At 37.1% G+C, this 17,230-nt stretch overlaps 1 protein-coding gene across 1 annotated transcript in view; it reads right to left on the minus strand.

The window, feature by feature from the left end:
• C2H1orf141 (chromosome 2 C1orf141 homolog) overlaps positions 1-17,026 on the minus strand; it is a 40,174-nt gene extending 23,148 nt beyond the window's left edge. Inside the window, 2 exon segments of the mRNA XM_067712743.1 lie at positions 13,344-13,501; positions 16,952-17,026. Of these exon segments, the coding sequence (XP_067568844.1) occupies positions 13,344-13,501; positions 16,952-17,026 (233 nt within the window).
• Positions 17,027-17,230: the final 204 nt, after the last annotated feature.

The following is a 17,230-nucleotide window of genomic DNA, read 5'->3' on the forward strand; positions in this document are numbered from 1 at the left end:
TTCCCCTAGGTATTGCAAGGTTTACTCACTTAAATCATAAGAGATGTATTTCATAAGTCTTTACTCAAATTTCCATCTCTCCAGAAAGGTCTTTTTGTGCCCCCTCTCATCTAATATAGTAAATTATGGGAATCAATCTTAATTCCGTTAATTTACTATATTTTTCTTCATAGCATTTATCACTAGTGAATGTACATTATACATTCATTTGCTTGTTTATTTGTTATCTGTCTCTCCACCTTATCCTAGAATGCAAATTGAGGGCAGGGTCTTTGTTTTAGTCACTGTTGTATTCCTAGCACCTAGAACAGTGACTGGCACATAGTACACATACAATAAATATTTGTTGAATGTATGAATTGTTTTGGTAAATTTTGATTGAACTCTCTTACAATCTTACAATTTCCAATGAGTTTTCAGTTTATTCTCTTTAGGTTTTTCAATAAACAATCATTTAATCTTCATAAAATAATTTATCTGTTCCTTTCAAAACATTTAAATTTGTATATTATGTTGTTATTTAATATCATTGGCAAGTACTTCCAGAATAGTTTGGTATACTAGTGAGAACGGGCATCCCTCTGTTTCTAATTTAAATGGGAATGTGTCAAAGATTCCACCCTAATGTTGTTGGCTATATAGTCTTGTTAAGGAGATGATTTTTTTATCCTTATCTTACTAAGGTATTTTTTCAAATACATTTGCAGAATATATAGAGATGTTCAGATATGGATTTCCTTACAGTGAACCAAAGAGCATGGGCTTTGAGGTTAGACCATACTTTGCATCTAAACTCTATGTAAACTTCTGCAGAATATTGAGTTTCTCTGAATCTCAGTCCCTCATATGCCAACTGAGGGTAGTATTTACCTCTTGGGGTTGTTATAAGAATTATTTACATTAGATAGGCACCCGCTGCTCACTGCAGCCGCGGAGTGACGCCTTTTGCCCCAGGGATCTCCCCACTGCCCCGCGCCTTGGGACCTCCTGTTGAAGACATGGGCATTATCGAGACCCAGCGGAAGCCAGAGGAAGGGAGGAGAGAGAAGGTGATAAATTCCAGAATCACTCATTCATCCCCACGCGGCAATTCCGGGGAAAACCTATGCGTGGTAGTGGATGTGGCTTTTTTTTCCTTTTTCTGCCCCCTCTCAGCCCTAATCCCCATCGTCTGTTCACTACCACAAATAGAACCTTCTGTTGGATGAAATAAAATCAAACACTGGGCTTTCAAATAACAAACAAACAAACAAAAAACATTAGATAATAGTGAAATGTAATAAAATAATTAGGTGATGAGTTTTATCTTTTTTAGTATGTCACTGAATTTTTAGCTTACATATTTAATTTAAATAATGACTGTGTTTAATAACCATCTAACAAAATCCCTGAAGATTCAACAATCAGCTCTAACAAATTGTTGGGAGCTGGCTCTAGCACACCAATGATCCCATACCAGAAGAAAAAAAAAGATTAAAAGAGGGAAGAAGAGGAGGTGCACTAGAGGAAGACCACACTCATCTCCCACTTACAGGTCAGGACAGGAAGAATCAAATTACTGGCCATACCCCTTTTCATTTCAGGTCACTAAACTGGCTGATATGGGGGAAGGGGAAACCACAACTAAAACGTAGGATCAAAATACTAAACTGGTCAGACTTTTAATAACCAAAAATGATCAGAGTGAAATTGGAGAAATAAACATAAAACTGCTTTATGTTTTATGTTCCCAAGTTGAGAAAGGCAGTGAAACAGTTAAGCTAATATTTTTATTTTAGATTTTAAAAAAATCTATATTTATAAGCGAGATACTGCAATGGTTTTATATTCTTGTGGTCAGACTTGAGGTTCAAAGCTATCTTTATAAAAAGAATTGGAACTATTCCATCTCTATGCTCAGAAACCATTTAAATACTTCTTTGAAACGTTGTAGTCACCCTGATACAGCTTCAAGACTCTGCTTTTTGTTTTTTCTTAATAAATTATTTTATTTCATTTATTTTTGGCTGTGTTGGGTCTTCCTTGCTGCGCACAGGCTTTCTCTAGTTGTGGTGAGCGGGGGTTACTCTTCGTTGCGGTGTGCAGGCATCTCATTGCAGTGGCTTCTCTTGTTGTGGAGCACGGGCTCTAGGCACGTGGGTTTCAGTAGTTGTGGAACGTGGGCTCAGTAGTTGTGGCTCACAGGCTCTAGAGCGCAGGCTCAGTAGTTGTGGCACACGGGCTTAGTTGCTCCGCGGCATCTTCCCGGACCAGGGCTTGAACCCGTGTCCCCTGCATTGGCAGGCAGATTCTTAACCACTGCACCCCAGGGAAATCCAAGACACTGCTTTTGTGAAACAGTTCTTTGACAATTTCTCAAAATTTTCTAGTTATTGATTTAGTTACATTTTCTTTTTCTTCTTGATTCTATTTTCACCATTCATATTTTCCCAGATTATCCACTAACAGACTCATGTTTCAAAGCAGCTCAGTTATATGAAGTACTCATTATAATTATTTTAATTTCTTCTACGTCCATCGTCATAGCTCCTTTCTCATTACTAATATTGTGGCTTTATGTTGTCTGTTTCTTCTCTTCAATTTCTTAAATTATGGTCATTTTAACATTCTTTGGGGAGGTCTTAAACATGCTAATTTTGCAAAATGTTCTTAAAGATTCAGTGTGCTTATGAGAGGAAAGCCAAAGTCTGGTGGAAGTACTGGGAGATGACAGCTTTGTTTTTTTTTACATCTTTATTGAAGTATAATTGCTTTACAGTGGTGTGTTGGTTTCTGCTTTATAACAAAGTGAATCAGCTATACATATACATATATCCCCATATCTCCTCAATCTTGCATCTCCCTCCCATCCTCTCTATCCCACTCCTCTAGGTGGTCACAAAGCACCAAGCTGATCTCCCTGTGCTATGCAGCTGCTTCCCACTAGCTTTCTATTTTATATTTGATAGTGTATATATGTCCATGCCATCTCACTTCGTCCCAGCTTACCCTTCCCCCTCCCTGTGTACTCAAGTCCATTCTCTACGTCTGCGTCTTTATACCTGTTCTGCCCCTAGGCTCTTCAGAACCTTTTTCTTTTCTCTAGAATCCATATATATGTGTTAGCATATGGCATTTGTTTTTCCCTTTATGACTTACTTCACACTGTGACAGTCTCTACGTCCATCAACTTCACTACAAATAACTCAATTTCATTTCTTTTTATGGCTGAGTAATAGTCCATTGTATATATGTGCCACATCTTCTTTATCCATTCATCCAATGATGGACACTTAAGTTGCTTCCATGTCCTGCCTATTGTAAATAGTGCTGCAATGAACATTGTAGTACATGACTCTTTTTGAATTATGGTTTTCTCAGGGCATATGCCCAGTAATGGGATTGCTGGGTCATATGGTAGTTCTGTTTTCAGTTTTTTAAGGAACTTCCATACTGTTCTCCATAGTGGCTGTATCAATTTACATTCCCACCAACAGTGAAAGAGGGTTCCCTTTTCTCCACACCCTCTCCAGCATTTATTGTTTGTAGATTTTTTGATGATGGCCATTCTGACTGATGTGAGGTGATACCTCATTGTAGTTTTGATTTGCATTTCTCTAATGATTAGTGATATTGAGCATCCTTTCACGCATTTGTTGGCAATCTGTATATCTTCTTTGGAGAAATGTCTATTTAGGTCTTCTGCCCATTTTTGGATTGGGTTGTTTGTTTTTTTGATATTGAGCTGCATGAGCTGCTTGTAAAATTTAGAGATTAATCCTTTGTCAGCTGCTTCATTAGCAAATATTTTCTCCCATTCTGAGGGTTGTCTTTTCATCTTGTTTACAGTTTCCTTTGCTGTGCAAAAGCTTTTAAGTTTCATTGGGTCCCATTTGTTTATTTTTGTTTTTATTTCCATTTCTCTAGGAGGTGGGTCAAAAAGGATCTTGTTGTGATTTATGTCATAGACTGTTCTGCCTATGTTTTCCTCTAAGAGTTTTATAGTGTCTGGCCTTACATCTAGGCCTTTAATCCATTTTGAGTTTATTTTTGTGTATGGTGTTAGGGAGGTTTCTAACTTCATTCTTTTTTTTTAAAATTTTTATTTATTTATTTTTGGCTGCTTTCGGTCTTTGTTGCTGCGCGCAGGCTTTCTCCAGTTGCCGCAAGTGGGGCTACTCTTTGTTGTGGCGCACGGGCTTCTCATCGCACTGGCTTCTCTTGTTGTGGAGCACCGGCTCTAGGCGTGAGGACTTCAGTAGTTGTGGCATGTGGGTTCAGAAGCTGTGGCTCACGGGCTCTAGAGAGCAGGCTCAGTAGTTGTGGCACACGGGCTTAGTTGCTCCGCGGCATGTGGGATCTTCCTAGACCAGGGATCTAACCTGTGTCCCCTGCATTGGCAGGCAGACTCTCAACCACTGTGCCACCAGGGCAGTCCCTAACTTCATTCTTTTACATGTAGCTGTCCAGTTTTACCAGAAAAGAGGCTGTCTTTTCTCCATTGTATATTCTCGCCTGCTTTATCAAAAATAAGGTGACCATATGTGTGTGGGTTTAATCTCTGGGATTTCTATCCTATTCCATTGATCTATATTCCTTTTTTTGTGCCAGTACCATACTGTCTTGATTCCTGTAGCTTTGTAGTATAGTTTGAAGTCCAGGAGCCTGATTCTTCCAGCTCTGTTTTTCTTTCTCAAGATTGCTTTGGCTATTCAGGGTCTTTTGTGTTTCCATACAAATTGTGATTTTTTTTTTTGTTCTAGTTCTCTGAAAAATGCCACTGGTAGTTTGATAGGGATTGCACTGAATCTATAGATTGCTTTGGGTAGTAATTTTCACAATGTTGATTCTTCCAATCCAAGAACATGGTATATCTCTCTATCTGTTTGTATCATCTTTAATTCCTTTCATCAGTGTCTTATAGTTTACTGCATACAGGTCTTTTGTCTCCTTAAGTAGGTTTATTTCTGGTATTTTATTCTTTTTGTTGCAATGGTAAATGGGAGTGTTTCCTTAATTTCTCTTTTAGATTTTTCATCATTAGTATATAGGAATGCAAGAGAATTCTGTGCAATAATTTTGTATCCTGCTACTTTACCACATTCATTGATTAGCTCTAGTAGTTTTCTGGTAGCATCTTTAGGGTTCTCTATGTATAGTATCATGTCATCTGCAAACAGTGACAGCTTTACTTCTTTTCTGATTTGGATTCCTTTTATTTCTTTTTCTTGTCTGATTGCTATGGCTAAAACTTCCAAAACTATGTTGAATAATAGTGGTGAGAGTGGGCAACTTTGTCTTGTTCCTGATCTTAGAGGAAATGGTTTCAGTTTTTCACCATTGAGAATGATGTTGGCTGTGGGTTTGTCATATATGGCCTTTATTATGTTGAGGAAAGTTCCCTCTATGCCTACTTTCTGTGGGGTTTTATCATAAGTGGGTGTTGAATTTTGTCAAAAGCTTTTTCTGCATCTATTGAGATGATCATATGGTTTTTCTCCTTCAATTTGTTAAGATGGTGTATCACATTGGTTGATTTGCATATATTGAAGAATGCTTGCATTCCTGGGATAAACCCCACTTCGTCATGGTGTCTGCTCCTTTTAATGTGCTGTTGGGTTCTGTTTGCTAGTATTTTGTTGAGGATTTTTGCATCTATGTTCATCAGTGATATTGGCCTGTAGTTTTCTTTCTTTGTGACATCTTTGTCTGGTTTTGGTATCAGGGTGATGGTGGCCTGGTAGAATGAGTTGGGGAGTGTTCCTCCCTCTGCTATATTTTGGAAGACTTTAAGAAGGATAGGTGTTATCTCTTCTCTAAATGTTTGGTAGAATTCGCCTGTGAAGCCATCTGGTCCTTGGCTTTTTTTTGTTGGAAGATTTTTAATCGCAGTCTCAATTTCAGTACTTATGACTGGTCTGTTTATATTTTCTATTTCTTCCTGGTTCAGTCTTGGAAGTTTGTACTTTTCTAAGAATTTGTCCATTTCTTCCAGGTTATCCATTTTATTGGCTACAGTTGCTTGCAGTAATCTCTCATGATCCTTTGTATTTCTGCAGTGTCAGTTGTTTCTTCTCCTTTTTCATTTCTAATTCTGTTGTTTTGAGTCTTCTCCCTTTTTTTCTTGATGAGTCTGGCTAATGGTTTATCAATTTTGTTTATCATCTCAAAGAACCAGCTTTTAGTTTTATTGATCTTTCCTATTGTTTCCTTCATTTCTTTTTCATTTATTTCTAATCTGATCTTTATGATTTCTTTCCTTCTGCTAACTTTGGGGTTTTTTGTTCTTCTTTCTCTAATTGCTTTAGGTGTAAGGTTAAGTTGTTTATTTGAGATGTTTCTTGTTTCTTGAGGTAGGATTGTATTGCTATAAACTTCCCTCTTAGAACTGCTTTTGCTGCATCCCATAGGTTTTGGGTCGTCGTGTTTTTATTGTCATTTGTTTCTAGGTATTTTTTTATTTCCTCTTTGATGTCTTCAGTGATCTCTTGGTTATTAAGTAGTGTATTGTTTAGCCTCCATGTATTTGTATTTTTTACAGATTTTTTTCCCGTAATTGATATCTAATCTCATAGCATTGTGGGATCTTCACAGACCGGGGCACAAACCCGTGTCCCCTGCATCGGCAGGTGGACTCTCAACCACTGTGCCACCAGGGAAGCCCAGCACTGGGTTTTCATACAATATGAGGAATGAAACTGGAGTTATAAATTTGGTAGGTTAGTTCACTAGCATAAATTTATAAATCTGGTTTTTGTAAGTTGTATTGGTTTGGGGCTGCTTGAATGTTTAAAAATTCATCCTTTTCCCTCTCCCACTTTTTTTGTCTTATAGTTAGAAAAATTCCCTGTGAAATTACATCCTGTTGCAGTTGACTTAAAGGGAATACAAGTAAAGGCCTTGATTTGTGCTGCATGGGCTGGAATTAAAGGAAGGCTGCTGCATGTGTCTGGGATGGACCATTGAAGTGCCACTGGCAAACAAAAGAAGAAACCCAGAGAAAAGTACAGCTCAGATGGGAGGATGGGGGTTGAGCTAAAGCTGCCTCTTCCCAACTTGAAATCTCTTATGGACCACTTACATGGTAATCTTTGGAATGTTTTATGTTTTTATAGAACAGCCACTTTGAGGTGGAAGTCCAGAATTTCATTCAGACACCATGGGAAAATTTCAAATGCATTTTTGTGTAATAAAGATACCCAGTTTGGATCTTTATTTTATTCATATTTAATTTAAATTTGGATAAAAATATTTCTCCAAGTCCCTCAGAAAGAATAAATAAGCAGTTTACATTCTAAAGTCTTTCATGTCCAAAAACTTGTCTTTCTTTTGTTCTCAAATATAAATGATGATTCATCCGAATAGCAGATTCCTGGATTGCTATTTTGTTAGAAGTTGAAAATGGCTTACTATTTTCTAGCCTCAGAGATGCAGATGAGACATATGAAACTGATTTGCTATCCTTTCCTTTGTAATTAACTGCTTTTTTCCTGTGCCTTTGGAATTGGGTAATTTTACCATAAGTCTAGCACTTAGTAACACTTTTGATTTGAAGATTCAAGTCTGTCTTAAACAAAGGGCACTTTTTTCTTATATTTCTTTGATTATTTCCTCACCATCTGTTTCTTACTCTCCTGCTTTATGTATTAAATATATATTTTCATACTGAGTATCCTGAATGTATCTACATGTCTCTCTTCTGATTTCCATTTTTTGGTGTTTTTATAAGATTGTGCCTTTATTTGATCTTCTAGATTACCAATTCAGTCTTCATCTGTATTCTATTTTTAATTTCCCTACTCAGTTTTTGATTCAAAAATGTCTATTATTTTTCAAATACCCTTTTCTCCTGTTTACTGTCCTTAAGAGAGAAATTTTCTAAAGTTCTCTTCTGTTTCCTCCCATAAGTCTGCCTCGTTAGGAGTCAGGTACCTGTTCTGATTGTTTGGCTTCATCTCTATCCTTCATGTGAGTCCCCTTAAATGACCTGTGGTTTCTCTTTACTCATTTCAGTGAGTGTGGGTTCTTGCAGCACCTATGAAGGTCAGGCTATTTGGGACTCAGGTAGTATCAGGCAGTGAGAGAAGATTCTTTTGCAGTGATCAGTGGTAAACAAGCTGTCATGAGAGGGTCTCACATGGCAGCTGAGGGAGTGAGAAATGAAGAGGCCTCCAGAAATGGTTCTCAAACCTCTAGTTGTATATTAGAACCATCCGGGGTGCTCTGAAAAATTACCTATGCCCAGACTCTTCCCTACTAGTTAAATCACAATCTCTAGGGCAGGGCTCAGTGCATTTTCCAAATACTCTGAAGTGAGCAGCCACTGCTGAGAAGCTTTGCGGGAGAGTCTCAGGTTTCTCCAGGTATGAGCAATAAGTGGGAGTCCTCTTCTAGCTGGAGGGAAGAGGAACCATCCAGCCCAGAAGTGAAGCTCTCGCCACAGAGAGCTAGAGGAGGCAGGGCTGTTACCTGCCCAGAATCCTCGTGGGGCCTTTAAAGAACCTGTGCCCAGGTAAGGGAGAAGTTGTGTGGGTAGCAGCAAGCAAGGCATGAATCTCTGTTTTCACTTACTTAAATGCCTCCTTCTCCTTTCTGCTCCTGTCCCTCCCCAACCCACCTACCTATTATAAGTCACACTTTACCTAGGATTTTATCGTCGAAATGATTGCCATATATAAACATGGCTCGTGTATCTCATTACTATCTTATTTATTTATTTATTCAGTTTTGGCTGTGTTGGGTCTTTGTTGCTGCACGCGGGCTTTCCCTAGTTGCAGCGAGCGGGGGCTACTCTTCGTTGCGGTGTGCGGGCTTCTCATGTGGAATTTGACCAATTAAATTTCACTATAGGCTCTTACCATATTCTCTATATTTCATTATCTTTCCTTATGCAAGTTTATCCTTCTGTCGTAAAAATATTTCTGAAAGGAATATTATTTTGAATTTATTTTTAGGAAAATAATTCTTCTAATGAGAAGACCCTATTAATCTAAATGTCTACTTACTCCTAAATTGTTTCCTATTTCTTACCACTTAATAAATGGTAAATTTGCCATTTTCATCTGATAATCCAGTACTGAATGCTTAGGTGTTGAAGAACTCACTCTGTTTCTCTTTAAACATTTCTTATGTTCCAGGTAATTTTCTAAAATGAGTATGGCTCTTCTTTTTTTTTTTTTTTTTTTTTTTTGCGGTACGCGGGCCTCTCACTGTTGTGGCCTCTCCCGTTGCGGAGCACAGGCTCCGGACGCACAGGCTCAGCGGCCATGGCTCACGGGCCCAGCCGCTCCGCGGCACGTGGGATCTTCCCAGACCAGGGCATGAACCCATGTCCCCTGCATTGGCAGGCAGACTCTCAACCACTGCGCCACCAGGGAAGCCGAAGTATGGCTCTTCTGTAAAAGGTCCAATTATGAAAAGTTGCAAAGAAGAGTAGATTTGGTGTTTATTGACAAATCTTAAAGACTATATACAAATGAAAGGCAAAAGACTGAGATTTTTGAATGATTATAAAACTCTCTCTGTATCAGGAAAGTAATCTTAGGAAAGTCCTTCCAGCAAATTCTGGGTATTTGTGGCCATCACCTTTATCAGTTCCCTTTTATCCGAGAAAAATGCAGAAATCCTGAGATAATAGTTACATGGAAAAGATGTCTCTGGGAGTAACTGAAAAAGAAGCCCTATGCATTTTAATGGTTTTCAATCCTAGCTTTATGTAAGAATCATCTGGGAAAATCTTTAAAATAGTAATGCCTAGGACCTACTCCAAACTAATTAAAGTTGAATCCAATTACTTTAAAGCTTCCCAGGTAATACTGACATGCAGGTGGGTTGAAAACCACTGCTCTGAAAACAAAGCTCAGCTACAAATCAGGTAGCACCAGGTTGAGCGTTGCTATGATATTAAGCAAGCCAAGGAGAAACATGGAACCGATGTTAGTGTTGGGCAGCATGGTTATAGTGGGACACAGCTAGAGGAGGGACTCATCCAGCTAGAGGATGATGACCCTGGACCATCAGTGTCAGCATCACCTGGAAACTTACTAGACATGCAAATTATTAGGCCCCAGCCCAGACCTACAGAATCAAAACTCTGCCAGTGGGGGCCCCCAATCTGTGTTTTAACTAGTCCTCCATGTTTGAGAACCACTGGGCTAGAGCAGGGTTTCTCCATCATTACTGTCCATGGGAATCACCTGGGGGATCTTGTTAACTGCAGCTGTCATCTGGGATGAGGTCAGAGATTCTGCATTTCAAACAAGCTGCCAGGTGATGCCAATGCTGCTGGATGATGCCAGTGCTGCTGGATGGAAGACAACACTTTGAATAGCAAGAGACCAGAGATCAAAAATGAAAGAGGCATGCAGTTACCAGGAGTTACTATGGTACTGGTGGTGGTGGTTATGATGGAAGGTTTAGGCTAAGCTGAAAGCTGTGTGACTCAGATCTGACATCTTGGCGTAGTGTAGGAGGGAGGTTTGTGAGCACTGGTGGAGGCTGGTATCCTGTTATAATTAACGTAACTTATAAGACCAGGAGGTGCATCTCAAGATTTGGAGGAATTAAATCTGTGCAATATAGCCAGTGTAATCAGCATATCATTGTTGATATGGGGAAAAAACTTACCGCCTTACGCTCTGTTATTTAAGTAATCGTTCCTCTATGGCTGAAAAAGGACTCACTGCAAGATGATTGGCTTCCTAGAACAGGCAGTTTCTGGAGATACTATAAATTCTAATAAAAGGTTCAGTTCTCTGAGGAGCCCCCATAATTTTTAATGACCTCTTTTGCTATTTAATGATACTTCTAAAATCCAAATCTGAGTATGCACTGCCCTGTTTAAACCCTGCAGCAGCTCCTCACTGAAGGAGATTGGCCACAGTGCTTTACGTGGCTCATAAGGCCTTGGTGATCTGGCCTTTATTTACCCCTTTAGCCTCATTTCTTACCAATCCATCTCCAGTCTCTACCCCATATCCCTTTCAAGTCTAGCAACACTGAACTACTTTTGGTTCCTCAAATGAGCTGGGCTTTCCTTTGCCTCTGGCTGACCCTTTGTTCATGTTATTGCCTTGGCCTGGAATCAATTTCTCTCTCTTAAATCTTGTTGCCTCTTCACTAACTCTCTGGGTCTCACCTGAGGGGCCACCTCCTCTAGGAAACTTGCAGATCCTCACATTAGGAATCTCTCTGTGGCAACTGGTGTTTGCCCGTTCGCTTATCTGAATCTCCATTGAAGAGATAATATTTCACTCTTGCTGTCATATGCCTAGAGTATAGTAGTCATTCAGTAAACATTTGTAGAATAAAATCAATAAATTAAAATTACAGTTGTATGGGATAGCAGAGCTACTGTTAACAAAAATTAAAATGAAGTTGTCTGTAAGAATTCTTTATTTGAACTTGGTTTAGGGCCAATCATTCAAGCATGAGTGACAGTACAGAATTGCCACAAAGCTACTTGAAGAGAGGCAACTGTTAGAAGTGGTCTTAAAAGCAAAACTCGGAGCCTAGGTATGCTGCCAGTTGGACTTATCTGTATGTATTAGATCCTCTTAATTTCTTCAACCAAATTTTCTTTCTTTTGGCCTAGGTTACACCCTAATTCTTGTGTAAATTCTTGACATTTTCCTGTACTTGTGTGTGTCTGTGTGTGTGTGTGTGTGTGTGTGTGTGTGTGTGTGTGTGTGTGATAGTTTTGGTCCTCTGAGCACCGAGCAAGCAAAATTTACTTGGTCTTTGAATCTTGAAACTATGTGCCTCTTTGTCTTTATTTTGGACTCTGATTTCAAACTTCAACTTAGCCAGACTTAAGCAACTCAAAAGGAACATTACTCAGCTATTGATATCCTCACTAAAGACAGGATCAATGATGCCTTTATAAACTACAGAAAGAAAAGGGTAAGCAACGTATCATCCTAGAAAATACTGTCATAAAACACACTGCATGTTATCTTTAAATGTGTCTAATGGGTCATTAGCCATATATTATGCTATCACATAATGGTATACATATATATAAATTCAAAAATATAAATATATACAAATATAAAATATATATAATTAAAATTATATAATACATAATATATAATAAGACATTATTTTTCCCTTCTCTACATGCCCAACTTCCATTTTATGCAACTTTTTCTATGTATTATTAAAATATTCTATTTTAACATGGATAGTTCTATAAATGATTTCAAAGTAAAAGTATTGGCTTTTATCGGCTGTACATAAAAACAAAATAGTAGTAAAAGAAGTTTGTGATAAAGCTGAATTACATAAACCACTAATATTTATTTGTGTTAGGAACAAACTCCTTTTTCTTATGGCTGCACAATGGAAACATGTTCTGACATCCTGGTAAATCATACACAACAAAAATCTGAGTAAACTGTATTTTGAGTCCAAATGATCTTGTTTTACTTTAGATTAAGACATATTTGTCCAATTGTCTTCTGGACACCATCACCTGGATGCCCCACAGGCATCTAAAACTTAACACATCCAAAATAAAGCTCAGCATTTCTCACTCTAATCTCTTATCCACTCCAATCTGCTTTTCATCCTATGATCTCCACCTAAGTACAAAACACCAAAGTACATCTAGTCACCAAGACCAAAAGCTGGAAATCATTCTGTTGAATGTGGTAGTGATAAAAGCATAGGCTCGGAAATCAGACTGCTATGTCTAAATCCAGCTTCTGCCACGTGTTAGCTTTGTGACTTTGGGCAAGTTATTTTACCTCATCAAGACTTGGGTTTGGCATCTGTAAAACTGCACTTAATACAATGATTTACTACAGAATAAATGAGGTAAGAACACACTACCACCAATGTCCAACTGATTTGAAGTCCTATTGATTCTGTACCTGAGTATTTCTTTTGTCTGGGCTCTCCTCCACATTTCTGATGCCTAGAAAATTATATAGCATTACATACATACACAATGCCAGTGAAAGACCAATTATTACATATTCAGGCTACCCCTTGTAAGTACACAGAGAAACTGCCTTACTTAGTTTTCTAGGCCTACTTTTTTTTGCAGTATATTGGTTAAAGTTTGAAATAAATCCTGACATTAATTTGGGGCGATATAGTAAAGCTCAAGAAGTCTTTCTTTAAAAATCTGGAATTATAATTACTATATACAATTATCATCTGCAATAGTGAAATATTGTAATTAATATTTTATAAACTAGGAATATTCAGAATGCTAATCTAGCATATTGTAACTCATAACCATTATGAAATATACATGCTTGACAAAGCTTACATTTAATATAGATTGCATAATCTAAGACAAATATAAAATAATGCTTTAAAAGTTCAAACTGAAAGTTTGAGGTAGTTATGATGATTACCTTTTTGTTTTTTTAATGCCATATGATCTGTCTTTTGTGATCTTTGATTCTGCCTCAGATATGGAGGTAGCAATATCCTTTTCAAATTCCAACTGAAAATCAAATGTCAGGGGTATCACTGAAATCTTTTTCTTTACCTCACTCTGAAGCCAGTTTTTCTGCAGCAAATCCAAAACATAACTCAGTGAAAAAGGGAGCACTTTTCATATAAGGCAAATCCGGTATGGAAAGGACAAAATTAATCTCACTTCATACATACACACACTCACACACAGAATTTATGTGGCAGGCAACAATGGAAAAATAATGCAGACTGAAAATTGGAGGCCTTGTGTACCAACTCTTTTTCTATCTATGAAATGAGGGTGTTGGACTAGATGATCATGAAGGCTCCCTCCAAAATCCAAAGTCCAGAATTTAAGAACGACCTATATATTTAGCAAAGACAATATTGATACATAGAGTTATTGGAACTATAGATGGCAGCTCTCTCCAACCTGCTCTTCTCCCTGGAGCCACACACATGGTGGAACATAAGCCAGAAATAGAGTTAAGAAAGCAATCGAAAGAGAACTTTGTTCAAATATTTATACAGATGGACTGAAGAGGCAAAAGCGTAAAGCTAAAGAGTGAGTTAAGGAGCCGAAAATCTTCTTTAAAACATTCTCTCAGAGCACAGCACAGAGGCATAAAGAGATAAAAACTTGAAAAAGAAGTCAAAGGATATGGGAACTTCTGTTTCTGCCAGTGAGGGATTAAGTGCTACAGGAATTGTCCTGCTATACACAAGTAGTAAAACCAGCCAAAGTATGTGAAAACAACTACAATCAGGCATGAGGAAACAGGCAGAGCAGGACTATGATCCCTGAAGAAAGGGAAACAAATTAGGTAAACCCTACAATAGCCTAGCTTACTTCTTGGAGGCAGTTTCTGGACTGACGCACAAGGAGGGGGAACTTAAACCAAAGCTTGTGGCTCTGACCTTGTTGAGTTGGAGAGACAGACCCTGCACCAGCAGTCACACTCTTGGGCATTCACCCCAGAGAAATGAAAACTTACGTTCATACAAAAACCTGTACACAAATATTCATAGCAGTCTTACTTCATCTTATTTTTTTTAGCAGCTTCATTTTTAAAAGCAAGCATTTTTAAAAGCAAGATATTGAAAACAACCCAATGTCCTTCAATGGGTGAGCAGTTGAAACTCTGTACATCCATATAATGGAATACTACTCAGCAATAAAATTTATATATTATTTATCATATAAAAGCTATTGCTTCATGCAAAAACTTAGATGGACCTCAGGGGCATAGTGAAATATTCAATCTCAAAATTTTACACACTGAATAATTCCATTTATATACCATTCTCAAAATTACAAAATTATAGATATGGAGAACAGATTCATCCTTGCTGGGGTTAGAGACAGAGAACTGAGGTGAGGGCATGGATACAAATATAAAGAAGTAACATGAGGGAGTACTTTTATAGGATGGAAGTGTCCTGTGTCTTGATTGCAGTGATTTCCGTAAATCTGGAGCGGGATAAAATTGCATAAAACTACAGACCCAAACGAATGAAGGTTAAAAAATGGTGACAACTCAATAAAGTCTGTAGTCTAGTTAACAGTAATACACCCGTGTCAATATTGGATGTAACTCATACTGGTTTTGCTATTGAACTACAACTCTGTAAGATGTCACCGACAGGGTCTACTGGGTGAAAGGTACCTGGAACTCTTTGTACTATTTCTGCAACTTCCTGTGAGTCTATGATTATTTCAAAATAAAAGTTTTTAAAAGATTAAAAAACAATTACCAAAGTGATTTATATACTGTATTTCATGTTTTTGTCAATAGAAAAAAATAGATAATCCACCTTCATAAATGTATATATGTACATGTATATTTATATTATGGATATTTGTAAGTAAAGATAAATGTATGTATACATACAGATATTCATACTTGTATATCTTTGTAAGAGTACAAAAGATGTGGATGAATAAACCTCAACTGCTAAAATGTGTCTGTCTCAGAGGAAAGGATTAGAGGGAAGAGGCCAAAGACTATTAATATTTCTTTATATAATTTTCCTTTTGTATAATTTTCTTTATACATATCTATATGTTGCTTAACTTGTTTCCAAAAGTATAATTTGAAAATTAAGAAAAGGTTTTAAAAATGATTATATATACTTTCAGAAGAATCTCCAGAGAATTTTCTATCAGTAACACAAGAATAGTAACACAAAATGAGAAAATATGTAGAAGTGCTTTGCCCAAACGAAGCTCCCAGGAAAAGTAAGAATTATTATTACTAATTATAACTTAAAATTTTATGTAAAAGGGAATTTCGTGACAAATTTAATAGATTTATCTCTGATTATATTTTTTTAAAGTATATTACAATTCATTTTAAACAAAAAATAAAAAAGCAATAAACTTTGGGGTGTCAAAGTCTAAAAGGTTAGCTTTAGTTAAGTTACCCCTGGTTTGCTATTCAAAATTTTGATAGCTATAACAGAATTAATTTATTCCATTTTCAGTATTCCTTTATTTTCTGAATGAAAGGAGATAATTATGAAAAATTAAAAAGAAACCAAATTATTATTCAAACACCAACGTTTTCATTTTCAAATTACAAATACGTTCATTTACTTAAGAGTTCCTCTCTGTGATGTCTTCCTTGATTTCTCAGACTCTATTGTTCCTTATATATGCCTTATTTATTCACATTGTTATATTATTTTACAAGTCTTTTTGCAACCAAATTAAATTGCTCACATATGGTAAAAAATCCGGTGTTTCAGAACTGTATTCTTTATTAATATTTTATATTGGATTTTATAAGAGACTCACCCTTTTTAGTTTAATTATTTTCTATGAACTTTATTTCTAATTTGGTAGCTATACCAAATATGTTCGTCCTTTTAATGAACCAGCTAAACAAGTCTTTATGTTTAACAGGTTAGTAAGAACTATAGGAGTAGTCACATTTACTGTTTGACTGCTTAGGATTCTTTTGTTTAAATTTACCTATTTTATTTATTTATTTTTGGCTGCGTTGGGTCATTGTTGCTGCACGTGGGCTTTCTCTAGTTGCAGCAAGTGGGGGCTACTCTTGGTTGCGGTGCGCGGGCTTCTCACTGCGGTGGCTTCTCTTGTTGTGGAGCACAGGCTCTAGGCACACAGGCTTCAGTAGTTGCGGTTCGTGGGCTCTAGAGCACAGGCTCAGTAGTTGTGACGCATGGGCTTAGTTGCTCCCCGGCACATGGGATCTTCCCGGACCAGGGCTCAAACCCATGTCCCCTACATTGGCAGGCGGATTCTTAACCACTGCACCACCAGGGAAACCCAGGATTTTTTTTTTTTAAGCAGCTTAGATACATCACAACCAAATACAGCAGCTAGCTAAAAGTTACCTTGTATATTTAATTAATTATTTATAGTATTACATAGATGACTCTTTCAACTAATATAATTGTTTTTTACAAATTGGTTTGTAGCCTTATACTAATGCATCATTAACTAAGAAGTAAAAATCGTTCACATTTGAAATGATAACCATTTAATGGAAAATTGAATTTTAGCCTATATTTTACAAACCTTTGCTCTTATGGCCAAGAGTGTCTTTGCTTGCTCATCCAGGATATCTAACTTCTCTAAGATTTTTTTTGCCATTGTCAGTCAGTAAATTCCTATTTTAAAAAGAGGGGAAAAAATAATAAATCTCCAAAGCAATTAAATTTAAACATATAATCAATTATTTAGGCATAAATTAAGAGATCCACTTTTACAATACTGTTTTAGGTAAAGAAAAGAACTGTATAGATCATGGAATAAACCACAGAATTGTAGAGGTACCCAAGTTTTTTAGATAGAAGC

The sequence above is a fragment of the Pseudorca crassidens genome, chromosome 2 (assembly GCF_039906515.1).
Source record: "Pseudorca crassidens isolate mPseCra1 chromosome 2, mPseCra1.hap1, whole genome shotgun sequence".
NCBI lineage: Eukaryota > Metazoa > Chordata > Mammalia > Artiodactyla > Delphinidae > Pseudorca > Pseudorca crassidens.